Source organism: Thunnus thynnus, chromosome 15 (assembly GCF_963924715.1).
Source record: "Thunnus thynnus chromosome 15, fThuThy2.1, whole genome shotgun sequence".
Taxonomy (NCBI): domain Eukaryota; kingdom Metazoa; phylum Chordata; class Actinopteri; order Scombriformes; family Scombridae; genus Thunnus; species Thunnus thynnus.
The window spans coordinates 17,384,075-17,410,923 of NC_089531.1; the positions used below are offsets into that span (position 1 = coordinate 17,384,075).

General features: G+C 39.9%; 3 protein-coding genes across 4 annotated transcripts; 1 reads left to right on the plus strand and 2 right to left on the minus strand.

The window, feature by feature from the left end:
• Positions 1–7,902: 7,902 nt before the first annotated feature.
• Positions 7,903–11,697, minus strand: LOC137199037 (ras-related protein Rab-25-like). The gene is made up of 5 exons (XM_067613111.1): positions 9,976–11,697; positions 9,237–9,432; positions 8,807–9,000; positions 8,508–8,588; positions 7,903–8,404 (listed from the first exon to the last, which is right to left on the minus strand). The coding sequence occupies exons 1-5, from the start codon at positions 10,010–10,012 to the stop codon at positions 8,277–8,279; spliced, it is 636 nt and encodes a 211-aa protein (XP_067469212.1). The 5' UTR covers positions 10,013–11,697; the 3' UTR covers positions 7,903–8,276.
• A 154-nt stretch (positions 11,698–11,851) lies between these two features.
• ubqln4 (ubiquilin 4) lies at positions 11,852–19,733 on the minus strand. The gene is made up of 11 exons (XM_067613110.1): positions 19,550–19,733; positions 17,108–17,259; positions 16,773–16,921; positions 16,405–16,667; positions 16,103–16,261; positions 15,675–15,897; positions 14,898–15,037; positions 14,229–14,312; positions 13,719–13,834; positions 13,457–13,628; positions 11,852–13,369 (listed from the first exon to the last, which is right to left on the minus strand). The coding sequence occupies exons 1-11, from the start codon at positions 19,691–19,693 to the stop codon at positions 13,217–13,219; spliced, it is 1,755 nt and encodes a 584-aa protein (XP_067469211.1). The 5' UTR covers positions 19,694–19,733; the 3' UTR covers positions 11,852–13,216.
• A 3,148-nt stretch (positions 19,734–22,881) lies between these two features.
• LOC137198156 (lens fiber membrane intrinsic protein-like) lies at positions 22,882–26,323 on the plus strand. 2 transcript variants are annotated; one of them, XM_067611815.1, is made up of 5 exons: positions 22,882–22,966; positions 24,232–24,440; positions 25,174–25,323; positions 25,491–25,625; positions 25,993–26,323. In XM_067611815.1, exons 2-5 carry the CDS (start codon positions 24,266–24,268, stop codon positions 26,052–26,054), a joined length of 522 nt encoding a protein of 173 aa, XP_067467916.1. In that variant the 5' UTR covers positions 22,882–22,966; positions 24,232–24,265; the 3' UTR covers positions 26,055–26,323. The 2 variants fall into 2 exon arrangements, with proteins under 2 accessions (XP_067467916.1, XP_067467915.1); XM_067611814.1 differs by lacking the exon at positions 22,882–22,966 and adding an exon at positions 23,052–23,215.
• The last annotated feature ends 526 nt before the right edge of the window (positions 26,324–26,849 follow it).

Sequence of the window (26,849 nt, forward strand, 5' to 3'; positions counted from 1 at the left end):
GGATTCCCTCCTCCTAACTACCCGCCCCCTCCTCCCCCTCCTCCTCCTCCTCCTCCTCCTCATCCTCTTCTTCCTCCTCCTCATCTCCTCACGATTCGTGTACAAGTCTGTCCTGGTATCAACATCTCCCAGAAATCTGTTTTTATTCGGTAAACAGACGGAAATTACCTTAATGAGTGTACAGTGCCATCCTGGATTAGAGCAACCCTCAATGCCAACAAACACAGAGCAAGAGATACATTTGATTAAGCGTGTAACTCAATATAACACCACAAAACAGAAACAAGAGGAACCCATCTTTATCAAAGCAACTAATTCAGCTTTCAGAGCTGCTATTAAACACAAAACTACAGGTTTAAAGAATGAGGGGGAATCCTTCCCCTCCGAGGCCGCAGTGTGACTCCTGTCTGCAGGTTTCCCTCTCAGGCTGCTGTCTTTTGGAAGCAGCCCCATGTTCTTATGCTTCTTAAATGGTTTCCCATCCTCGCTCCTATTTCCTCTCAAGCCCATGGTATTTTTAGATTCATCCCGGAGCTTTCACCGCGCACAGAGGAAACTACACAGGACACACACATGATGCACAGTCCAGCTAAAAACATCAGGCTGTCAGGCGTAGATGCACACATGCTTTTATGCAGCCTTATGCATATATGCATGTACTCACTTGCACTTAAAAGGACTCTAGTATGTTCATTTCTGGCTCTCTGTCTTGCATCTTCACACACACACACACAACCCTAGAGAGTTCTGATGTATCTCATGGCAGAGTGACCTTGATTTAACTTCGTTGTCCTCAAGCCTGAGCGTGTTAACCTCCCCCCTCCCCCCCACCAACATGTGTTCTCTCACAATCCAAAGCTCCAGGGCCATCAAGTCAACAACTGTTGTCCTCAAAATGCAAACACACCACCTCTTTGCGCTCATGAGCTTGAACTATCAAGTCTTTTAATTACAGATGCGCATAAAAGGGGAACATATTTAATTATAATTAGAAAGTGCAGCCGTCACCTCAAGGACCTGCACCACAAAACCATAAAGTGAACTGAGAAAAGCCTGGCACTCAGATAAGCTGCATTCATTCATTGAAATGAAGATGTGTTGATTCAGTGGAACAAAATGGTATGTGAAGTGCATTTATAAGAACAATCGTGGTATCTTCATGCTCAGGGAGTATCTCTTGGTTTAATCTGGACTGTACCTCCATCCATGCACTCCAGAGAACAAAAGCTGAGCAGGAGAAAAATACACACATGGAAATATCTACTCATTCACTCAATTTAACGCCCCTTTTGTCACTCACTGTATTGCCAGACGTTTTGTGTTCCTGTGAGAAAGAGCAGAGTACTTTTAGGGGCTGGGTGGTATTATTGCCTTTTTTTCCCCTACCTTGAAGGAACAGCTGAAAAGTTTTCGCTTGCCTTGGAGGAAAGCTTTGTCTCAAAGTCACACATTTGGAAGCTCAGGGTTGAGTCTTAGCCAGGTGTCTTTCCTCTTCGAGTGTGAGAGTTATGCCAAGTTATGAAATCGCTTTTGAAGCAGTGTGAAACTTGGTTCTGATGGGTAAAATGTTGGGTCAGCTGTTGGAAATTTCTGGGTCAGTGGATTTGTGGTTAAGGCAGCAACATGAAACCGGGGGAAAGCCATGCTATGACTGTGGATAAAAGTACCTAATATACTAAAGTGACTCAACACATTATGTCACATAATCTATTAATGTGACTGAAAAAGCTGCAAACATGATCTGCTTCCCAGTGTCCAGATGTCATTACTTGAGAGCACAAATGCAAACTCAGCAGAGAGATCACCTGTCACACAGAAGATAATATGTTAATGACAATCCTGTTTTACACCGTTTCTGTCGGTCTGTCAGGTTTCAGCTGAGAACAGCACTCCAATAATTGTTCAGTGCATCACTTTACACCTGCAGCTGTTTTGGTATTGTGGACTCACAGACAAACACTGTGGCTGTCATGGCAACTGAGGTATGTAATATGTTAAGTGGACCGATGCTGAGGCTCTCGGCTCTGTTTGTCACTGGCAACCTGTTTAATTGCATGCCGGAAAGGAATCTTGTGACCCCAGCTGGGCCTCAAATACGGATAGCCAAGCACAACAGGCTCCGTTATGAAATTAGAGGCTTTCAAAGGAGTTAATTGACTGGAGTATATGGGGAGGTGATACACAAACACACACACACAGAGCTACTGAAACTGGTTTTTAGACTCATAATCTCACAACAAGCTGAGTTGAGACTAAACAGTGCAAGTATTACAGCTTTTCCCTGAGATCACTTCTAGGCAATAATCCACCTCTCAGCTTGTTTTCAGCTCTCTCTCTCTCTCTCTCTCTCTCTCTCTCCACTGCGCATTTTGGGCAGTAGAGAGTCTGAACACACATCCACCTATCAGCTCACCTCTCCCTTTGATTGGTCGCCATAACAACATCACCATGGTAATCAGCGTGCATCGACTTTGATTCCATTTATGCGATGATGTCAGCTGACGTGGAAATCTCAAATCTGTGCTCTCTGACGCTGCTGATGTGCTCTGACAGATGCAGCATGATGGAGGAATGTAGGCTGTCAAACACTGTTTGTGTCTGGACTTTGGTTTGTTTGTGTGAGTGTGTGTTTATGCGTGCATAGATGCAGGAACAAGCACACATGCAGACATGATTACGCCCACGTATGGCACATCATCTGATCTGACACAGCAGTAACTAATCATAGGTCCAGCTGCAAACTGCTAATGACAGGTGCAAGTTCAAGACCTCTGTATTTTAACATAATCTTATAATATACAAACAAAATACCCAAAAATGTTTTAGTGTGTGTGTGTGTGTGTGTGTGTGAGAGAGAGAGAGAGAAACAGATGAATAAAAGACAAGAGTACAAATGTTTTTTGAGCTCTTGTGTGCATGGTAATGGAAGTTTCTTTCGTGTGTGAGCCTTATGCCAGTCTGTTAGCCACGCATATAAACAGACAAACAAACACAGGAAGCAAAAATAAACAGGAAAAAACAAATCTGTGAAGCCAAGTCAGAACAAGTCAGGAAGTCTGTCAGAAAGCAGGAGAGGAGAGAAATACAGAAAGACAAGCGAAATGATAGGCTCCATATGTATGGGTTTTAGAGACGATCCATCCATGCTCCATGAGGTCAAAGGTCATAAGAACACAAAAGTCACAATAAAACCCGTACAGATGTGATGCTGCAACTGTAAAGCACAAGAAGGCAAAATGCTGCAGGAACAGGAATCGTAAATGGGAGATAAACAGCTCCATGTTGGGCTCAAAGGTGCCATAACACTCATCACTTTAGCATGTATGAGCCCTGTTTTTAGACACTGTTTTTACAGGCTACATATGTCTAGTAGCATGTGGGTAATAGCCACCATATGTATGTGCTAAATCCAATTCTTTCCAACCACTCCGAGAGCTTTACCTTTAAGGTGAGGCCAGAAATTGACCCACACACAAACCAGGAGGAATGTGCAAGAATCTGTGAAGTGGTAGAAGAAAACCATTCAGTCGTCTCATCCTAACAAAGAACAAAAGGGTCGTAGATTTTTGATTTCTTGATTTTTGCAAACATGATCCCCTTACCTCTAAGCGGGGGTACTCAGGGCAGAGGGAGATTAACAGATTTCATGACCAGGCTTTCAACCTGTGCAGCCTGCGTGGATTATTACACCAGATGCTTTTACTCAGTTCATAAAAATATCTTCAATCACAGGAAATAATTAAACATTTACTGCCTGGTGCAGAGCTTTCCCTATCATATTTTCATATGAGAAACTTTAAAAAAGCATTTGTGGTCATTTCACTGTAGCAAAATGATCTCCGGCAGAGAGATCTTGCTCAGGGACAGACACACACATGCACACGCACTCGCACCACAGTAAAGGCTCCTTATGCACATCTGTGAGCCAGAGATAGAGCACTATCTGTCCAGAATGTCATTAACTACCACTGCTGTAGATTTATGCTCTTTCAGTCATACCATATGAGCCCGTCCAATTATATCCATAGTCTGCAGATTATCTGCATACGCACAAATATACACACACATCGACATAAAACACAAAGTCTGTGAATTCATTTACTATTTGTGGTGGGAACTAGAAAATTAATTCCTTTCTTCACTGGAACGTTGATCAGCTTGTCAAGAGGAAATCAGAGGTTGCTACCATGGCAACAATACTGCAGCACCACATGAGCTTAATATCATGATTGTTAATGGAAGGAACAGTAAGGAATGTGATAGCAGTATGAGACATACTGGAGTTAATAAGGAAATTAGAGATGGAACAAATGCACTGCACTGCTGAGTACTAGCTTCCAATTCAACTTTCAACATCAGCACTGCCATCTACAGGCTGACAGGAGACACAACATCTTCAAGTCATGACTATCTCCCTGTGGTTCTTTTTTTTTTTGTAAATATATAATTTTTAGTTTTCCAGAGGACAAAAAAGATAATGACAACATCATAATCCACAAGACACATTGAAAATGTTGTTATGACACACACATTAAGAAAGGGAAAGGAGGACTCGTTCTTCCGTGGTAGCACAGAGCACGCCAGGCGCCCAGTGCCCCCAGGGAGAGCCAGTCCCATAGAGTAGGAGGTGCAGGGGGGATGGCTGGTACGGGATAACATTGGGGATGATGATGCCGAGGCAGCTTTCCAGTCACCACTAATCTGCCACGGCCAACATGCCACTCTAACATCATCATCCGAGTCAAGACCGTAGGTTATACCTTACATCAGCTACACATGCACACATACACACATACTACTGAGTCAGGTTATTATTCTATTATTCATGTATTTTCTAATGAGAGTCTATGGGGCACCTGGCCTATTATCATAGTCCTTAAGGGTTGAGGCTGCACTCTCCATGGATAATAAGTCCAAGAAGTCCTTCAGCCAGTTATGTTTATTATAACAGTCTGGTTTACGGATTTTCCAGCTCATAAGTATTGTCCTCTTTACAGAGAGAAAGGCTAGTGTGACAATATCTTGTGCAGTAAAATCTGCCGTTAAAGTTCTCTCAACTGGGAAAACACCAGAGCATAAAATTTTATAAAAGCTTCCAGGACATATTGGCGCCACTCCTCACTTTGATTTACAATGATATTATCTCCAAACAGTCGATGCCAATAACTATGCGATCTGTTATCATTTCTCTAATTCCAAAACCGGGAAAGGATGACATGCAAATGAGCATTTCCCGACCATTAAGTCTTTTAAACAATGATTATAAATTGTTTGCCAAGATCCTTGTGATGCGCCTGGAGAAGGTAATGCACTCTTTAGTACATCTGGACCAGGTGGGCTTCATTCAAGGCCTCCTTGCCTCTAACCATATGAGGAGATTCCTTTATGTGATGTCAAGAGCCTCTGCTTTTAAGCATCCAGCAGAAGCAATATCACTGGGTGCTGAAAAAGTTTCTGATAGAATAAAGTAGCCTTTTTTATTTCATGTACTGTCCAAATTTGGTTTTGGGAAAATACGTATGCAGTGGATCAAGGCACTATATCATGAACTAACTGCTTATGTTAAAACTAATGGTATAATATCTCATCCCCTCCAACTTTCAGATCCACATGGCAGAGCGGTCCAGCCTCACCAACCGTTCTCATTTTAGCACTAGAACCGCTGGCTTGTGCCATTCGAGCCAATCAAAATATAGTGGATTGGATATGATTTCAAAGACAGTATTTATGCTGATGACATAAATCTCAAGGAATGAAGTACCTCAGAATAAATATCAGATCTCCAATTATTCAACTTATATGGCACTAGCATTTTAAAAGTAATTAGAGAGGATATAAGGAAATGGACAGTCCTAACTTTATTGCTGTTGAGGCAGAGCAGAGGTGATAAAGATGAACTTTCGATCCAGACTCTCCTTACTTATATCACCCATAGCTCTAAAGTTTCCCTAGCAATTGTTTAAGGAAATTGACAAATTGTTTTCAAGTTTCCTATGGGCAAGAAGCCTAGAAACAACCATAAAAATTGGTCATGCCCAGAAACAAGGGTGGTCTGGGTGTTCCTGATGTTCATCTTTACTATTTAGCATACATAGATAAGAATCAATATGCAGTAAGTATTTGGCTGGAGGAGAAGGTCATATTTAACGTCATTATGGTACCACCCCAAATATTATGCTAAAATAGATAATCCACTAATTGATTTTTCTTGTGATATTGCAAAGGCAGTACACAAATGATTTGTTTGTTAATGGCGTGTCTCTACCATCTCGTCCAATATAGAATAATCCACTGTTAACTGCAGGCAGTACAACACTGGCGAAGAGCACTTGGCAACACCAAAATATCACTCAGATCTGACAGGTTACAAGGGATGGAGGTAATATACCATTCCATGAGCTGAAATGCAGTTTGGCCTGAATGATTCTGCATTTCTACAACACTTACAGCTGAGATGTATCTTTAAAAATTTCACATCCAAGGGACTCATACTGGGATCGAAAGGTGTCCTTAATGGCAAACTGAGGGATGCTGCTACTGGCAGAGGAACTGTATCAGCTATTTACAAGTTATTCCCTCCCTGAAAGCACTTTCCCCACCAAATTACAATGGGAACGAGACATTGGTTCACCCCTCACTGCGAATCAATATTGAAGCATTCAACATCTATGTCCAGCTGTGTGAGATATAAAATTATCCAATTGACGGTCATACATAGGGCTTATATTAGGCCACATAAGTCAAAAAAGGACTCAAATGCGTCTGAATGATGCTGGCATGGCTGTGGTAGGATTGGCACACTCATGCATTTACTGTGGTTCTGTGCAATGGTAGAAAGCTGGACTGAGATAATTGATGTTTTACAGGTGATAATGAATGTTCCTCAATATCCTGTCCTATTGTTTGCATATTGGGAAATGTGGAAAATAAACACACAAGAACCAGTGGTTCATTTGAGTGTGATTCCTTAATAAGAAGTAATGTCTACTAGCAAATCCCCCTCACATCTACGAGTTTTGAAGCATTTAAAAGAGTCCTCTCAGACCTCTGGATAATTTTTAGAGGTAACACTATGCAGTATTCACTAAAACAAACAAAATACAAGAAAACTATACATAATAACAGTGTGGCAGAATTTTAGTTTTTCTTTTTTTCCATCCCATTAATCATCTCCCGACTGTTGTGTCAGTTACCAGGATGACAACCACTGCTGTGTACTGTATGACTCTATCAGACAAATTGTGCTTAGTCAGTGGTGGAAAGTAACTAAGTACATAGTCGATTATTGTATGTAAGGACAATTTTGAGGTACTTGTACTTTACTTGTGTATTTCCATTTTATAGTACTTTCTACTTCAACTCCAGTATATTTAAGAGGAAAACATTGTACTTTTTACTCCACTAATCTTTTTGACAGCTGTTGTTGTTGGTTACTTTATAGATCCAGATTTTAGATTTAAAGAAACACTAATTAACAAATAGAATATGATACATTTTTTTAGATTAAATTGCCCAGAAGCATATGAATTAGTTCAAATTTGATTTGCCCCATCTAGACCAGCTACAACATTAAATACTGCTTACGTGGTAAATCATCAATAATAACATCTCAATAATACAACACAGTTTGCATAATGAATACTTTTACTTTTGATACTCAGTATATTTAACTGATAACACTTCAGAACTTTTATTTAAGTGAAATTTTACTTGAAGCTTGAAATACTTTTAAGTATTTCTACAATATTACTATTTTTACCTCAGTAAAGGATCCGAGTATTTCTTCCACCCCGTCCTTTTTTCACATCAGCCCTCTTTCCTATTCCCTCATCTTCTTTAGATTATCTGTCTTATGCAGATAATAAATTTATGTTTCTGTGTGTTAATTACACGCAAACAGGATAACATAAATAATTTATTCCAAGTTAATCCCAGTGCATTTCTTTATAAAAGCAATACAACTTTACAACTTCACTTTAAAAACATGAAGATGAGATGAAAAAGAAAAAAAACATCTATAATAGAAAGCCCCCATTAGCCACCAAAACAAGAATATGGATTTCATCAAAATGTGCAGCTTTGTCCTGCATCTTAAATTGTTTTTGAATGATATGCTGTATTGCCTTTATATACGAAAAGGTTTGAACAATGACTGCCTAGGTGTCACACGAGTACCTCGCTCTTCAAATTGTGTGTAAATGAAATTGTGCTTAAGGCTGGATGACAGATAAGCGAGATGCTGGTTCCAGGACGAGATGTACAGAGACAGCACTGTGTTAGGAGCTATTGCAGCAGCCTCTGCGCTCCTCCTGCACCTCGCTGGTGGGTCCGATGGGACTGGACAGGGTCACAGCACTGATGGAGCCACGGGTCACTTCTCTGCTGGCCACCTTCTTATGGATCGCTGGAGATAATGGAGGCACAGACCCAATGTTTGCATCAATACGTCAAAGAAATGCATTGAAGTGAGGATGTGTGTTTGGACACAAGTGACTGAACTCCTGTACCTGTGAGAACTTCATTGAAAGCAGCTTCGACATTGGTGGAGTCCAACGCTGATGTCTCCATGAACATAAGACCTTTCTTCTCTGGATTCATCATGAACATCACAATTAACAAACACTGACATGTTTTGGGAGCAAAATATTCAGTACTGAGCATTTAATACATGTTTCATGATCACAAGAATTAATAAAAAAACAAGCACAAAGCCAACTTACAGAAAGTTACAGATAAATATAAGCAAGAGAAAGGCTGCCAATAAGACATCTTGTGGTGAAAACATAGACATTACTACATAACAGACCTGCAAAGTCTTTGGCCTCATCCGTGGGCACCGTCCTGAGGCTCTCCAGGTCTGTCTTGTTTCCTACCAGCATGACCACCATGTGAGGGTCTGCATGGTCGTACAGTTCTTTCAACCATCGCTCTGCGCTTTCATAGGTTAGGTGCTTGGTAATGTCATAGACCAACAGGGCTCCGACTGCTCCCCTGTAATACCTGAGCCCACAAAGACCAAACAGACATGGGTTGGATCTTAACACTCAAACTGGAAGCTGGTAGTGATATTGTAAAATGTGTGAAGGTGGTGTGACTTTTAATGCACACACTAAAATCCTTGTTACTTAAACTGGCACACATGCGTGAGCCGACACTGATGTGATAATTCTCACCTCTTAATCATGCGTCTATTACTTATGTGAATATACAGCGTGTGTGTGAGTGTGTGTACCCACGCTGAGGTAATAGCCCTGTAGCGCTCCAGCCCTGCTGTGTCCCAGATTTGAGCTTTGATGATAAAGTTGTCCAGCTGAACAGTCCGCGTGCTGAACTCCACACCAATGGTGGTGCGACTGTCGTGATTGAACTCATTCTTGGTGAAGCGATTCAGAAGGTTGCTCTTTCCTACTCCAGACTCTCCTATTAAAACCACTGCACAGGCACATAAGAAGTAGAAATTCATTAATTGCAAAGAATTCCTATGACTGTTTTATTACACATGAAGTCCAAAAATATAACTTTTAATCGGTCAAAATAACTACTTTCAGATATTCTTTATCTCCTCTAACACATGTGGACTTTCTGTCACCGTTATGGGACACCAGACAGAGTGACATCACATAAACGTGGCAGATACCCTGTGGCTGACTTTACTGTGGAATGAATGGAACAGGCGGTTTATTTCAAGCAGGGAAATAAGCGTACAAACCACAAAGCAGTCCATTATGAAAGCAGGAAACTGATTTATGTTAATGTAAGACGATGGAAAGGTCAAAGGTCAAATGTTTTTACAGTCAAATGGAAAGAAGGCTATCACTTCCTCCTTTCCGTCATTCCCAGTTTTCCTCGGAAATCAGAGCAGGCAGCTGAGCAGCAGAGCTGCACATGACAGCTTTAACGTCTAGAGAAAATGTACACTATAGGCTTCATACAGTATTTCCATACACAATCACAAGTAAAGTAAACACAACTCACCTTTAAAGACAAAGTTGTATGACTCATCAGACCCCATGCTGCGTTCAGTTGCGAGGGCTCCTGTTTAAATCTTCTGAAGCCACTTTCAGTGTTGGATCCCAAAGAAAAGAGAGAAAAAGACAACCACACTCCTTTTTCTCTCTCTCCACACTGGAGAGAGAGAGTAAAGGTGAAAATGGAAGAGAAAAAGAAAACAGGTTCAGCTGCACCCACCAGCTTCCTTCTTTATCTGTGGATAAGGGTAGATCCCGATTGAGGGCAGGCAGGCAGGCAGGAGTCCTGTGGCCTGCCGATCCTTCATCAGCTGACACCTAAGGGAGTGCTGGGGGGAGGAGAGCAGGTGGAACAGGTACAACCACTTGCAGGTAGTCATCAGGAACAGACTCCGCCCTCTCTTATGCTCTTCTTTCACTCAACCCTTCTGTTTATTGTTTGACAATAAACCTCACCTAACAGGTGGATCTGTGTACTCGGACACGTCGCCATTTTACACTCTGCTGAAACCAGGAAATTATAATGGTTATATTTAAAATATTGAGGGTTTTAATTTGGAAATGCTTTATTTTACAAGTCCACAATTTTGAGGGTCAGTTGTTTGATTTTCAGCGGAATTTTCCTACAAGAACTGGTCAATTTAAACCAAAGTAAATGTTCATTCATCATTGGAAACGTCACTTCAAGTTTGATTTTATTTTGTGTTCCCCTGTTGACACATTTTAGTAGTGCATGTGTCAGCTGACCAAGACTCTGGGTTACACTGGAAAAATTACCTTTATGTCCTTTCTGGTTACATCAGTTTGTTTCTCTGAAAATATTGAGAACTATGGGACCCAAAAAATGTCACATTTAATTTTATCACTTGTCACATTCATCTATTTCATACACTACAATTTCTTTGACAATAGCACAGTCCATATTTCCTTTGTACAGTCAATATACCATTTCAAAACTATGATGATTCCATTCAGTATATAGATTTTAATTTTAATGATTATTTTGTTTATTTCATTATTACCTTACTTTTGTTCTATTTTTATTCTTCTCTGTTGCATTTGTGGGACCAAACGCCAAGTCACATTCTTTGTATGCTTCCATACTTTGCTAATAAAACAGATTCTGAAACAGTGTTACCCATAATAATACCAAAGAAACTGTACTTACATACCTCAGTGTGACATTTGTTCCCCCAAAAACACCCAAAAGCAGATTATTTTATCTTACATTTCAATATGCAACATTTTCATACTAAACAGATAAAAGCATCAAATTATTATTAAAGATCCCCTCCAGACATCTTTTAAGATGTAAATAAAATACTCTACTTTGAATAATGGTGTCTCGTTAAAATCCGTAAACTGACATCTACTTCTTCTCCTTCACTAAAAATATCAGAATCTATGAATATGCTAATTTTTTTTAATTTAAAAATTTTAAATGCTGGATACAAGCCGTCTCCTCCTTCGCTGTAATGTCCATTCTCATTGTGTGTGGAAGTTTCCACATCACACTTGTATTATTTGCTTACTTGACCAGAATTGGCTTCAAACTAGTTGTGATGTCACAAATCTTGCTCAAAGGGACACCCTTTTACTTAGTTTTTTGGTTAGCACAGAGACACTTTCCCACTTTCAGCAGCTGAATGTCAAAACCGCCTTCTGGTGTTGAACTCTGAACACACATCATTCTGCTCAGTGAAGGTCAAACATTCAACTGAAGTAGCAATAAGCAAAACACAATTTTGAGTGGAGGGGGACTTTAATTATTTTATGGGAACTTCAAGGCCAGAAAATTTAAATGGATGGCATGCTACAGACGTCATCTTGCACCATCCCCTCTACACCATCACAAGGCTATAATCAACTGACACAGGCCTTAGTCTGTTTTTTGACCATGTTTTATTTTTTTAGTACAGTACTGTTAAAAGTTAGTTTCAACATGTTCAATTGGGAGATGGATTTTTTTTCAGCTGAGGTCAACACACAAAGCAAAGCTATAGAAGCAGTTGCCAAGGTTACCACAACTACAATGCTGAGATTTCCAAAAGGAAAAAAAATAATAAGACAACCTAGATCTTGATTTTAGAAATGTATGGTGCCACCATACCAGAATTGTTTTTAAAGCCTTTCCATTTTTTTTTTTTACTCACTTGATTTCCATGTTTATTTAATGCGAGTCAAATCATAATTATCTCTAGGTACTAAATGCACCTCAAAAAAAGAAAAAAAGAGAAGAAAATGAAGAATCAGATTAAAATGAAAGGAAAGCCTGTTTGTTTCATTCATATTTATTCTAACAGCGTCCTCTGCTTCGGCGCTGCTGCAATGTGATATTTGATTATGGTTAAAAGTTCTAGATGTTGATGTGTGGAATTTATTCAGGACCCCCAATGGAGGCTTCTAATCAACCTGCTGAGTGGGGGGGGGGGTGTTAATTTGCCGACAATGCTCTTTTAGGGCAGGGGAGGACAGAAGGCACAGCAGTGGTGCCTCAGAAAGAAAAGACACTGTGCGCCCCGTGAGTGGGCACTTTAATCTGGAATGACAAATTGCAAGTTTAGGGAAGTGTGGAGGGCGTCATTTCTTAAGCGTTTGCAATAAATAGTGAAAGTTGTTGGGCAAAAACAGCTATTTATGTAGAATCTCAAGAACAGGGGAAAGAGGGAGGAATGAGGTTGAGGTGTAATGTATGTATGGACAAAATATCTTTCTGCTCTTGTACTGTGTTACTGTCTGTATACCAGAAGATCTTCACTCACAGTTTGCTTGATAAATGCTAACAAACTGCCTCCTAACGGGCACGTGCGGAACAGAGCCAACAGCCAATCACATCACATGGGTTTAATCTGTATTATGTAAATGCTCGTCTGCCACCCTCGACACCAGTTTTATATGAAGAACACAATAAATGAAGAAAATTGTTGGGAATCCCTTTTCAGGAGAGGTTTTCGTTCCTTCTCTGCACCAGAACACCCCTCAAGATGAGAGTGGTTCAGTCCGGCTCTACAGCAGCACTCTGGGACAGAGATCTGGGTGGATGACGCCAAAAAGAGAAAGTATGGGGATAGGGAATGATCTGAGAACAAATGTAGAATGAGGGTCTTACAGATCCTGCCCAAGTTTCGTCTGTAAAGTTTGGGACGATACATTTAAATTTCTCTTGGTTCTCTGTAGATGCAGGGTGTGTTTATGAGTTAAGTATGTATGTATGCACGTGTCTGTGTGTCATTATGTACTGTATGTCTTTACGAGGGCTGTGAGCCCAGCAGTCTCTCGATAGCGGCATTGATGTCTCCTCCAGTAGCGATGAGGGCCTGCAGGTTGGCCTCGCGGTTGATGAAGCCCATAGCGCTCAGCTGGTCCAGCTGGGACTGGAACCTAACCTCTGGGGTCTGGCTCTACAGGGAGAAAATGAATGTAACTTAAAAAAAGAAATCATACAGGTGTGAAATATGTAATCCCTGTGCATGTGTGTATGTGTGTACCGGTGCACTTCCTCCTCCTCCACCTCCTCCAGCAAACATCTGAAGCATCTGTTGCATCAGCTGCTGCTGGGCGGCGTTTGGCGGTGTTCCTGCACTGCTAGGTGGGGAGGCAGGGTTCTCTGTGGGCATTCCCCCTCCTGTGGGCACGCCGGGAATTCCACCTGTCATCAAACTAGGTCAGAAGAAGAAAAAAAGAGTTATTAAAAATAAAAGCAAAGTATGAAAATGCAACTCATGAGTGTATTTGTCAGCGTGAGCGTACCTTGGCATGAGGCCTGGAGCTTCTGTCTGCAGTGTCTGTAAGCCCTGTTGGATCTGCATTAGGGCTTGCATGGCCCGGGGGTTGGTCATCACTGACAGGGCTTCTGGGTTCTGCATCTGCAACCAAACAGACCGTGTAGCAATAAATTAACCAATCAATCAATAAGTAGTCAATCTAATGTACTTTAATTTTACTGAAAGATAATTTACACAGGAAAAGGCACACCATGTAGTTGCCTTTTGACCTGGGCTGAGGCTTATCTAAAAATCTAAACTGGTAGCCAGATAGGCAGATATGTATAATCCTCAAGACAAAAATGTTCAGCATGTGCAAATACATATCTGTGCTATAGTTCACAATACCTGGATTATGGCTTGTTGCAGTATACTGCCCCCTGTGGGCCAACCAGTACAATTCTTTATGTCACTATGGCTATTTATCGTTGTGCCTTATTAGAAAAAAAACATAAAAAGATAGGACTGAGTTAAGCAGTTGAAGTGTGTGTAGTACCTGCTGCAGAAAGATGGGCAGCTGAGATCTGAACTGTTCTTGCAGCTGTGGGTTTCCAGCAAACAAGGGGTTATTCATCAAAACCTGGTAGAGAGAGAAGGAAAGAAAGTCAAAGTAATGTGTCATTCCACATCAGGATATGCTGCTTACTCACTGGAGTTCATATTTAAATTATATATGTTTAGCACCTTAGCATAGGTTTCAAACAGAATAACAGAAATAAAAGTTGTGGGGAATCCTTGTCATTCATATCACAACTTCTAACTGTTTGAATGAGCAGCACCCCACTGTAAGGTTGTCCTGGTTTGCCATAGAGTCAGTATTGTTTATTAAAACTAAATAAGTCAGAGCTGCGTTGTTTATTCTTTCTTACAATTTGCTGCAAATGAGCTTAACAGACAATCCACTCTGTTGAGTGTGCACTAAATAACTGGGCTCATTGGCCTAATGCACAACAGGCCTGGCTGGACTCCACTATTTACAATTCATTACAAACTGCAGGGTTCAATATAATCAATCGATGCCATCTGTGGTGCATCATCAGAATAACAAAGAGTTCTTGAGCAGACTCTGAATTTAATATTTCAGGGTTTCCATTGTAATATGACGATATCTATGTGTGTTTTTTCTGTTTGGTGGTGTGTATGTAGATGTCTTTGGGTTACATACCTGGGAGGCCAACTCTGGGTTTTGAGACAGTGACTGCATCATGCTGCGCATGTAGGGAGCAGACAGCATGTTCTGCATCAGCTGAGGGTTTTCGGAGATCTGCTGCATTAGACTCTGCATGCCTGGACTGTTGAACATGCCTGCAATGCACAGACAAGAAAGGAGTTTATTTATGTAAATGTGTATACAGGTAAGTAATTAAATTACTTAGCATGCAAGTGCATTAAAGTCCACTTCCACTCAAAAATGTGTTTTGCTTATTGTTTCTTTAGTTGGATGTTTGAGCATCACTGAGCAGAATGATGTATGCAGAGTTTGACACTAGAAGGCTGTTTTCATATTCATCTACTGAAGGTGGAAAATTTCTGTGTGTTCACCTGAAATCTGAGTTTAAGAGGTGGGCCTACGAGTAGGATTTGTGACATCACAACTAGTTTGGAAGCTAATTGTGGTCCAGAATGCAACTACTACAAGTGTGATGTGGAAACTTGAAACCTTTAGTGCACATACACTGAGAATGGACTTCTCATTGAAAAAGGAGACACCTTGTGTCCAGCAGTTAAACTTTTGAAAGTAACAATATTTGTATATTCAGAGATTCTGGAAGGAGTAGATCTCATTTTAATTTTTAAATTAAATTAAAAAAAATATATTTATGTATTTTTTAAAATATTTTTTGTGGAAATACCATATTAGAAAAATTATAATTCAAAGTAAATTATTTCATTTACATCTTAAAACATGTCTGGAGGAGATCTTTTAGAATCATAATCTTACCATTGCCCAAACTGCCAGGATTGATGCCCAGAGGGTTAGACACACTGGGGTTGGTACCCCCAGTGGTGCTAGTGCTTCCTGTGGTACCTGCTCCACTCTCGGTGGGGTTTGAAGAATTTGGTGGCCCCCACGGGTTGGGCAGGGGCTCCCGGTTCTCTGTCCGTGATGGCTGGACACCAGACTCAGAGCCACCACCTAGAGCTGAGAATGGGTTGCTACCAAACTACAGGGAAAGAGATTAGTCACATTTGGAATTTAAAAAAAACAAAACAAAAACCAGTCAACATAGTTATTTGGATATTTTAAAATAAAAAGCCCTAACAGTGGCAAACACAGCCATAAAAAGGTGACCAGGATTAACACAAAAATACAGAAGTGCGGATTTGATCAGTAAACAACCCCCCCTGTTGTTCAGTACCCCCCCCTACCTGTTCCCTGGCCGCACTGAACATGGGTTCCTGGATGTCTGTGTACATCCTCCTCAAGGCATTGTAACCCCCTGGGATGCTCTCCAAGTTGCTCAGAGCCCGGTCCTGGTTCCGCATCATTTCCTGCATCATGGCTGGGTTCCTGGCTAGCTCCATGGTCTATGGTGTGATAAAAGGGGGAGGTCATTTAAAGTTTATTTTAACCAAAAGCTCATACAAATCCTGAATAAACACACCAAAATGTAGGTGGGAACTACTGTAGTCATGTCTGTGCTAATTCAGTACCTCTTCATTTCCTTTACCTGTCTCATGAGCTCAGGGTTGTTGAGCATGTGTGAGATCTCAGGGTTGCGTTCCATCAGCTGTTGCATCTGAGGATTGGCCATAATCATCTGCCTCATCAGGTCTGGGTTAGACATCATGTTCTGCACCAGCGGGTTCTCCATGATCTGTGAAAGCATCTCTGGGTTGGACATCAACTGCCTCTGCATCTGCTGCTGCAGTTCCATGAAGTTTGCTGAGCCCATGCCCAGTCCAGCCAGATTAGACAGGTCACCAAAGCCAGCTGAGGGAAGGGAGATGGGTGGGTGAAAGTTACACACAGTTTCTATGTGGTGCTCAACCAGTTAAGGGTGTTTGAATGTAAACAGTTACATACAGGTGGACTCACTCAGTATGTTAGGCGTCTGTGTGGGTGGTGGGGCAGAACCAGTAGAGCCTGCTGTGGAGGAGGGGTTGGTGCCTGGACTAGAGGTGGAGGTACTGCCTGCTTGGGTGGAGGATGAGCTGGAGGCTGAGGTGCTACCACCATCTCCTGCCCTACAGGGAAGAAGTAGGTATATAAGCAAATCAGTGCACACTGTCAGATGATAGAGTGTCTGGACATTGAAATTAAACATAAATACCACAACAAGATAATACTGCAAGGCAAATAAATAATTCCTACAAGCCTGCTGCTAGTTGTTCTGTTGAACCAACATTCTTTGTATAATGATGTGGCCTTACTTGTGTGCTGTCTTTATGACTAGGTGAACTGTCAGGCCATCCTTGATGCCGTGTTGGCTGAGGCTGTCGCCGTCCTTCAGGATCTTCCCTGCAAATATCAGGACCAACTGGTCCTGTTTGGCTTTGAACCGCCTCGAGATCTCTTCTTTAAACTACAAGACAACAAAAAATAATGAAAATACCAGGTGAGAAAGAGAATATAAAAAGGGATATGAGGTGAGAAACAGGAAAAGCCAAAGATAATATTGAGATTGTGCTGATTACATCTCAGTAGCGCTGCTCTATTCTGTTTGTTTTCTTGCAACCATCAGACTTTAAACTTCCAAGTAAGTGTTGTGTACTTATCCTATTTGCAGCAGTGAACGCTATATTTAGAATGTCCACTATATTAAGAATATTTTCACAGCTTTACCTCCCTTTCCTTTGGCACTACATTTTCTCAACTGTAGAACCTCTGTATCCCTACGCATGTCATGCACTGTATTACACCGCAGATCAGCTGTTTGAGTCAAAAAGTGCTGTTGTGGCGTAATACAGTGCGCGGCAATCGTAGGAATGGTTGAGAAATGTAGTGCCAAAGGAAAGGGCTATATGAAGGCAAGGTAAAGCAGTGAAAATATTCTAAATGTAGCATATACTTAAACTGACTGATTTTTTTTAGGTGGCTAAAATATGTTTTGCTGCTGGCCCTGTCCACAGCAGGACACTGCTTAGCTTCCGTGCTGGTACTTCTTCCTGCATCTCCAAACTGGAGGGGTGCCGACCCAAATCTACTGCAGGTAATACATTTACTATGGATAAGTACTTCATACGACCCCACTTCAAAACATGTGAACTATCCCTTTAAGGGGTGGGCCTACAAGCATGATTTGAGAACACAAATCATGCTTTAATCAGTTAGACTTCTGAGATGAAATATATTTGCATATTCATAGATTCTGGAATTTTTAATGAGGGAGGAGGAGTAGATGCCATTTTAAGGATTGTAACATGGTTATTAAACTTTTTCTGTAAAAACATATCAGACACACATTATTGTTGCAAGCAGAGTATTTTTGTATGTCTTAATACATGTCTGGTCTCTGGAGGGGATCTTTAAAGTCCCCCTCCACTCAAAAATGTGTTTTGGTTATTGTTACTTCAACTGGATGTTTGAGCTTCACAGTGCAGAGTTTGACAATAGAAGGCTGTTTTTAAATTCAATTACTGAAAGAAGACCTTTTCTCTGTGCTCACTGAAAATCTGATTTAAAGGGGTGGGCCTACGAGCAGGATTTGTGACATCACAACTGGTTTTGAAGCCAATCCTGGTCCATAATTCATCTTTTAAAGTGTGATGCGGAAACTTGAAACCTACAACATTCTACACTGAAAATTTACTTTCCAGTGAAGCAGAAGACATGCTGTGTACAGCAGTTTCACTTTTGAAATTAGCAATATTTGCATGTTCATGAGTTCTGAATTTTTCAATAAGGGAGGAGGAGGAGATCTAATTTTAAGGATTTTAATGAGGTAACTGGACTTACTTGTGTGCAAACCACATCAGACACATATTATTATTCCAAGCATATTACTTTTGTATGTCTTAATACATGTCTGGAGGGGATCTTTAATAATTTGACACCACTGTATATAAAACGTGCATCTCAAAGAATGCAAATGTTCTCTTTCATAACATCAAATATAAAGCCACATGTAGATAAAGGACAATAACGCATACTTAGAAATTAAGAGATGCAAGTCAAATGTTTGCACATGACACATATCTGTTTAAGACAACCAGACAAAAAAGCTACTTGAGGCCACACAGTAATGATAAAAGCTAGCTTTGCATTGACGGCAACAAACTGAAGAAACCATGATTTCATTCTTGCCCCATAATTGCACTGCAACACGTCGCCAAGCCAACAGTGGCAGTGAGAGTAGTGTATATTCCCCTGAAAGCTGAATGACTCAGTGGTAGCTGTGAGAATGTTCTAGAGAGACAGCAAGCTTTAGCATTTTCAGAGCTGTTGAGCTAAAGGGGGAAATGAAAGCGACTCAGCATACCAACCATCTATCTATCGGGGCATTAATGCTTGATGCAATAGTCAGAACACAACCCGTCAGCTGACACTTGTTTGGCTACACAGTGAGCTAACGTAGGCTAAAGCTCGCAAACCGAGTTAGCTCATTAGCTAACTGCTACCGTTAGCTGGCTAGCCGGTTAGCCATTTGAAATACAAAACATGGTTATATCTCCCTATTGGGTGTCAACAACTTTAATAACGCCGAACAACTGTTAACACAAGCAGTAATACTTTCACTATACATAGGCTCTTTAATTCCACATACTCTCCATTAGCCGGTAAGAGTGGCGACAAATGCTAATAGTGCTAGCTAGCCTTCCTAGCTGAAGTTGTGGGCAGGGGCATGACGTTAGAACACGGCGACATCAACACACCTGAGTGACAGAGGCATCTTCTGCGATGGCGATTTCTTCCTTGTCTTTAGGGGTTTTTACTGTGACCTTAATAATGGTTCCCTCCGAGACGTCAGGTTTATTATTGTTGTTATTACCAGGATCTGCGGCGCCTTGGTCAGCCATCTTTACTCCACCGATGGAACAGCTCGGGTCTGACGTCAGCTTCCGGGTCAAGAGAGGTCAGACTCCAGTGTGCTACACTCAGGTTGCACTAATAAGAAGACTGTAAAAAGGGTTAACACTTCTGTTGTTTATTTTATTTTATTTTAGCTATATTTTATTTATATATTTTTTTTTAATTTTTATTGTTTTTATTTATTTATTTTATGTAGTCATTATTTTATTCTATTTTTTTATTTTTAAGTCCCCCTCCATTAAAAAAATATGTTTTTCTTCTTGTTCCTACAGTTTGAGACGTTTTGAGTTTCATTGTGCAGAATGATGTATCTGCAGAGTTTGACACTAGAAGGCTGTTTCATCTGCTGAAAGTGGAAAGTTTCTCTGAGCTCACTGAAAATCTGATATAAAGGGGTAGACCTACGAGCGTGATTTGTGACATCACAAATAGTTTGGAGGCCAATCCCAGTCCAATATTAAATTTACACAAATGTGATGTGGTAACTTGAGAATGGACTTTACGGGGAAGTAGGAGACATCTTGGGTCTCTAACTTTCAGATCAACTTTTGAGATGAAAAATATTTGCATATTTATAGATTCTGGATTTTTTAATGAGGGAGAAGGAGTAGATGTAATTTTAGTGATTTTAACAAGATAATTTAACTGTTTTTTGAAACAGTTAAATTAAAAGCCATATCAGACACAAATTATTATTCAAAGTAAAGTATTTTATATACATCTTAAAACATGTCTGGAGGGGATCTTCAAAGTTCTTTTCAACATGTCCCCCTAATAATGTTCCCCTGGCATTTTGTTCCCAAGAATTAATCTCATTCATGTACTCAATTGTATAATATTTGGTACAATATGTTGTTCTTTTAAATTTTTTGTTTTAGTTCTCTATGTTCGCGAAATAAAGTTTATTATTATTATTATTATTATTATTATTATTATTATTATTATTATTATTATTATTATAGGTTTATGTTATGTTTGACAAAGAAACTGCCAGTTACATCATGACTCTGAAGGTGGTAGTTATATTATATGTAGAAAACAAATTTGACTAATCAGATGAACACATGTCAAGAAAGTTTTTTGAACTTTTTTTCTACTACAACATCAAAGTCAAATAGACCCTCTGAAAATTGAGTGAACAAGTCAAGTACTGTAGTAATCAACTAGTGGATGGTGGGAAAAATTACGAACAATTTTGATTAGATTAATCTTTTAAGTCATTTATCAAACACAAATTAGCAAATGACTTGTTCCCAGTTCCTAAAATGTAAAGATTTGCGGCTTCTCTCTGTTTTAAATTATTGTAAGTTGAATGTATTAAGATTTTTGAATGTTGGGCACTGGCATATTGTGTTACACATTTTTCAGCACTTACCATCATTTAATCGGCAAATGATTAATTAATTGGTCAAAAATGTAATTTACAGATGAATCAATAATACAAAATAATTTTTTGTTGATGTCTCAAAAGTGAAGTACTGTGTCATTTATTTTGTGTAAAAATGAGAATCATATCAGAACAAATTAAAAATATTTTTCGACTAGTCAGAAATTGCAGCATATCTTCAAAGTAAATTTTGCATATTTGAATTGAAAGTGATAATAACCTTACTGTCATGCTTAATTAACCCGTTGGCTATCCAATTCACCCACCAGAGCTTCAAGTCTGCAAAAAAATGTATAGACTAGAGTACATATGATTAATTTCTACTGCTGATCTGTTATTATTATACACTCACATTAGTTATTAAATCTAAAGAGACAAAAAGTTCTGTCTTCATCACATCACAACATCAGTGTGGCATCATTCTTTGTCTGCATCTGATCAGTGTCTATTCAATTTACATCAAATGTCAGGTTTAATTAGTAGTTTTGATCTACAGATTAATTATAATGACACTTAGGTAGATGACCTACCTGTCAGGTCTGGGTTTCTTTAATTAAGACTGCTCCTGAATATCACTGGCATAAAAAAATATATCCCTAATAATCACAGGGACAATTCTGGGAGGAAACAAACCCCAAACAGGCTTGATCAATGCAATGGTTTTGGTGGCACCAATAGCAGATCCAATATAACATATACTTAAAAATAAAATTGTTCCAGCCTGACTGACCCATGCTGACCTGTTCAGGGGCGGTCCGGTGGTGCCCTCTTTGTTACCTGGGGCTCAGGGCCAGAGGAGTTATGGACATGCCTCTCCTGCCATCTTGCTCTCTTACACCCTTTTTTCTCTTTCTCCAAAGATTTAAATCACGGTAATCATGTTGCATTTTCTTTAGTTTTATTTGGTTTATGGTGTCTTATCTCTAGTTTCATGGACATTGACATTTGTATGTTTTGTATTTTAATACTTTATCTATTAAATAAAAGATTTGCATGTGTGTAAGAGAGAGTGAGAGAGAGAGTGAGAGTGCATATTTACTTTTTTTGTGTTAGTGTTGTTAGTATGAGTTACATTAGTTTCTGAAGGTTTTTAAATTCTTAATATTACTCTTCTATAGTCAGCAAGGTAGACTTCAGGGAAGAAAAAAACGTAAATGATATTTGATATGAGACAAGACTGGAGCACATTGATTGCTTTGGTCTGTTTGCACTATTAATGGCTGCAAAGTCTTTTCCCGTCTGAAACTTGCCGTCTCTGACCTGAGAAGCACCTGATTCAGCTGCATATTTCTGGAAGATGCGCGGAGGACCCCTTTCTAAATAATATTTGATCTTAGTCAAGACAATCATTTAGTAAAGAGAGAAGCACTGCTTATAGAGCGCTCCCTCTATATGTGTCTCTCCATGCCACACAGTGTGACACCACTGAAAGAAAAGTGTGTGTTTCAGCATGTTACATTGACACACACAGTCCTGCATACCTATGCATATCCCCAGTTCTAGAGCACACCATTTACAAACAAACAAAACCTCCCCAAAAAAGAAACATGGACACCTACCCCTTTTCGAAGGCCCCACAAACCCCACACAGACACACATATGCACTCTCAAATGTACAGGGTCACATGCACCGTGGCCCCTGCGGTGTCTCGTTCTAGCGCATCCCACACAGGGAGACTGATTGCTGCAAAAGATTTTGCTTTCATCAACAGAAAAAACAAGGGGGACAACTTTTTGGTTGTAGTATTGTCTGTGACTCTCTCTCTTTCTCCCTAAGTGAGCACCAGCTCTCGCTCTCTCTCTTCCCCTCCGCCCGTCTCTATCTTTACCTCAGAAAGGTGGGCAGTAAAGAGGGTGCATTTCCAGAAACAAGGTAAGGGATCAAATTTCAGAGTGTGTTTTGTGTGTGTGTGTGTGTGTATCCTGGAGCGATACATTTACATTTATGATGACTGTGACTGGATAGAGGCTGGCGGAATCAGATAAAACCTCATTACTGCTGAACAAGCACTGGTGTGACATGTGGATTGGGAAGGGAAACTACAACAAACTGTAACATCATAAAGAATAGTTTTTTCTGTGCTCTTGTTCAACTAATAGTGATGTTACCACTAAAAATGAGGTAAATATAATTGATGAAAAGCCTGCTTGAGTTTTAAATGCAGCGATATGTTAATGACTTTGCTTCATATTTCATTATTTCCCTTAATGTATTTTGGCTTTCTGATTGGCTGGCATCATATATGTTTTTCATCACTCAAATCACAAGTATTTGATTGGAGTGACTTTCACAACTATGAACATGTTGAGTATCAGTACATTTTCTTAAGATGTCCAAAGTTCTGTTGTGTCAGGGTGGAAACAACATATTTTAATTCACACAGTGTGTTTGAGTTAGTATGAGGTTAGATTACCCTCACAATTCAGATTTTGGTTTTCATACTGTTTTATGGTTGAGGTGTGATGTTGACTGTATAGCCTATGAAGTTGGATTACCTTCACAAACTAGAACATTAAAACTAAGATTTGAAAGGTTGAAAGTTGGTTTTTAAAGTATAAACTGTGGTTGTAAAACTGAGAAATAGGATTTCAACATTTGAAAACAAGATTTTAATGTCTGAAATAATTGTTTCATTAACACAATATTTGCAGCGTAAATGTTAAATGTTGCAAATCTGCATCTTCAAAGTTTTGGGTTTTGCTTTACAGACATTTAACAGTCTTTTCAGAGATTCAACTCACTTTTTTAGAGATTCGGATCTGCTCTTTCAGCTTTGCATTCTGGGATTTCTGATGGGATTTTCACACGGGTAAACGATCTGAAACTTTCACACAGTCAAATCTTATTTCTTGAATGTTTGAATCCTATTTTCCAGTTTTAAAACCATAGCTTATACTTTCAAAACCAACTGTCAACCTTTCAAATCTTAGTTTCAGTGATTTAGATTGTGACAGTAATCTAAGTAATCTAATTCAACCTCTTCAGGTGCAGCTCTTAAGACAATATGAAAACAGGAATTTGACTTGGCTGACTGTGAGTCTGTATGTACATGTGTAAGTGGTGCATGGCTAGCAAAATGTTGTTTTACAATATTGTGGTACCCTTGACTTTGATTATTTCTCTTTGCTACATTATAGTTGCTCTGCAGTGGCCCCATTATCTCAGCTCAAGATGTACAGCTTCATGGGAGGGGGCCTCTTCTGTGCTATTGTGGGTAATATCCTGTTGGTGGTCTCCACTGCAACTGACTACTGGATGCAGTACCGCCTCTCTGGAAACTATGCACACCAGGGTCTGTGGAGGTACTGCATGTCCAACAAGTGCTACATGCAGACTGATAGCATAGGTAAGACACTCGGGATGTCTATGCCAGGAGAGCGAGATAAATCAAAAACACATATATGATTGTGTTTCTATCAGTGGAGTGGGGAGTTTTATTTTCACCCAGATTGTCTGATACTGTTGTGTGTGAGGATAGTGTGCATATCCAACTGTATTGGGTACAAGTGCAGGACAAAAAACAGCAACAAGGGAAAAAGAGAGGCTGTCCACACACTGACATTTGCAAGCTCTCAAGTATTTATTCCAACATTTCGACCTGTGATTGCCTGGGTTTGCCCAATGAAGACGTTACAGGTTGAAATGTGGCAATAATATTTGGGAGCTCACAAGTTTCAGAGTGCGGACAGCCTCTCCTTTCCTTTTCTCAGCTCCTATTTAGTGCCATGAACTGCCCAGAGGCTATATTCAATGATGAATTCAGTTAATTTGTGTTAGAATACACAAATTGTAAAAGATTATAGAGCGAAACTGTTCATTTGCTTGTTGAGTTTACTAAACTTGAAGTCTCCATGAGCAAAAAAACCAAAAGGCCCTCTGATAACTCAAAGCGAAACCAAAGTTTCCCTGAAGCACTAAATGGACACTTTGAAAGATCAAAACTGGGGAGTCAATGTGAAAATGATGTTGACAGATATCATGTCAGTATTAGTCTACAAAGCGTATTAGTTGGAAAGACATTTTTTAAGGGTGACATGTTTGACTATCTCTACCTGTTATGTCTACCTGTTTCCTTGCAGCTTACTGGAATGCCACCAGGGCCTTCATGATCCTTTCAGGGATGTCATGCTTTGCAGGCATCATCGCTGGCATCATGTCCTTTGCACATTTCTCCTCCTTTGAAAGGTTCAATCGCTCCTTTGCTGCAGGAATCATGTTTTTCGTCTCCAGTGAGTCTTATTTCCTTTGATTTGGCACACAAATACACACACACAAACACACACAAACACATACACACACACACACACACACACATACACACACACACACACACACAGCCGTACACTTACATTTACCTTAACTATAACTATAACTAACCTTCCTCTCTCCCTCTCAGCTTTCTTTGTTCTACTGGGTATGGCCATCTATACTGGAGTGACAGTCAACTTCCTGGGAAGGCGCTTCGGTGACTGGCGCTTCTCCTGGTCCTACATACTGGGCTGGGTGGCCATGCTCATGACCTTCTTTGCAGGTGAGTAAGAGCAAAGGCCAGGGGTCAATTTGTGTCCAAACATAAACTCCATTAATGTTCAAACTTGGCAGAGGATTCAGAAAAACAATAACTACAGAAGTTACTGTCCAGCATTCCAGGCAATAACTTTAATTTACCACATATTTTGATGTGCTCTCTAGCCCTTTTGGTATGTTTGAAATGTTCAAAATCAGAATTCAAGGGCTAGCCAAGAAGAAAGGACTCCCTATAAAACTAATCTGATGTTTAGTTTTGTACAAACTGTGCAACATCACCCTTCAAAAAGAAATATATAGAGCTAGAGCACTTTTCACTACTTTTAATAGGTCCATTACATTGTTCTCATGCATGCCTCTGTCTGTTGCAGGTATTTTCTACATATGTGCCTACAGAATGTGTGAATGCAGGAGAGGAACTGGCCCACGCTAAAGGGTGACCTACAGCTTGTTTGGAAAAAAAAAAGAAAGAGTTCAATGCCACTTTGAACAGAGGTGAACCAGAAAACATCAAAGCAATGTTGACTGATCTACTGAAGAGATGACGTCGGATGCTGCTGCTGGAGGCCTATGAGGGTCTGCTTAAAATACTTACTGTATGTTTTATAAAGGTCATACTATTGCAACATGAATTTTTCTAGGAACATTAATGATGATAGCGCAGGGAAGACAAGTTTAATAAAACTTTTATTGTTATATTCATTTATTGTTATGTGATATTATTTCACTTCCTTTATAAGATAATTTTAAAAATCTCAGTTTAGCGTTAAAGTTGGTGCTCGATCATTGGCATGATTTTTTTCAGCTGTACTGACAAGTCACCAGAAGATGGCAGCACTCAACAAAATGTACTCGAGTAGAACAAGATTTGATGAAGCAGGTGGGCCTTGAATCATAGAATGAGTCAGGATCAAATACCTGATAAGACTGCAGAATGTTTGGAAACATCTGTCATTTAACTGCAGCAATCATCCTTTCACTTTTTAAACTGGAGCAAATTCAGCGTCACAGACAACTGAAAAAAAAGGTTTCCCTCTGGAAAGGCTTTAAATTATTAAGAGAAATGCATTATGGGAAGGTATATAGTGTAGAAATATTACTCTACACAGCAGAGAACAATACATCAAAGGTTGACAGTATATTTGTTTATCTCAGGATTCCCCCTTAAGCTATTTGATTTGGCACTGCTTCAGTACTTCAGACCAGGATTCCCCCAAAGTGAAATGTA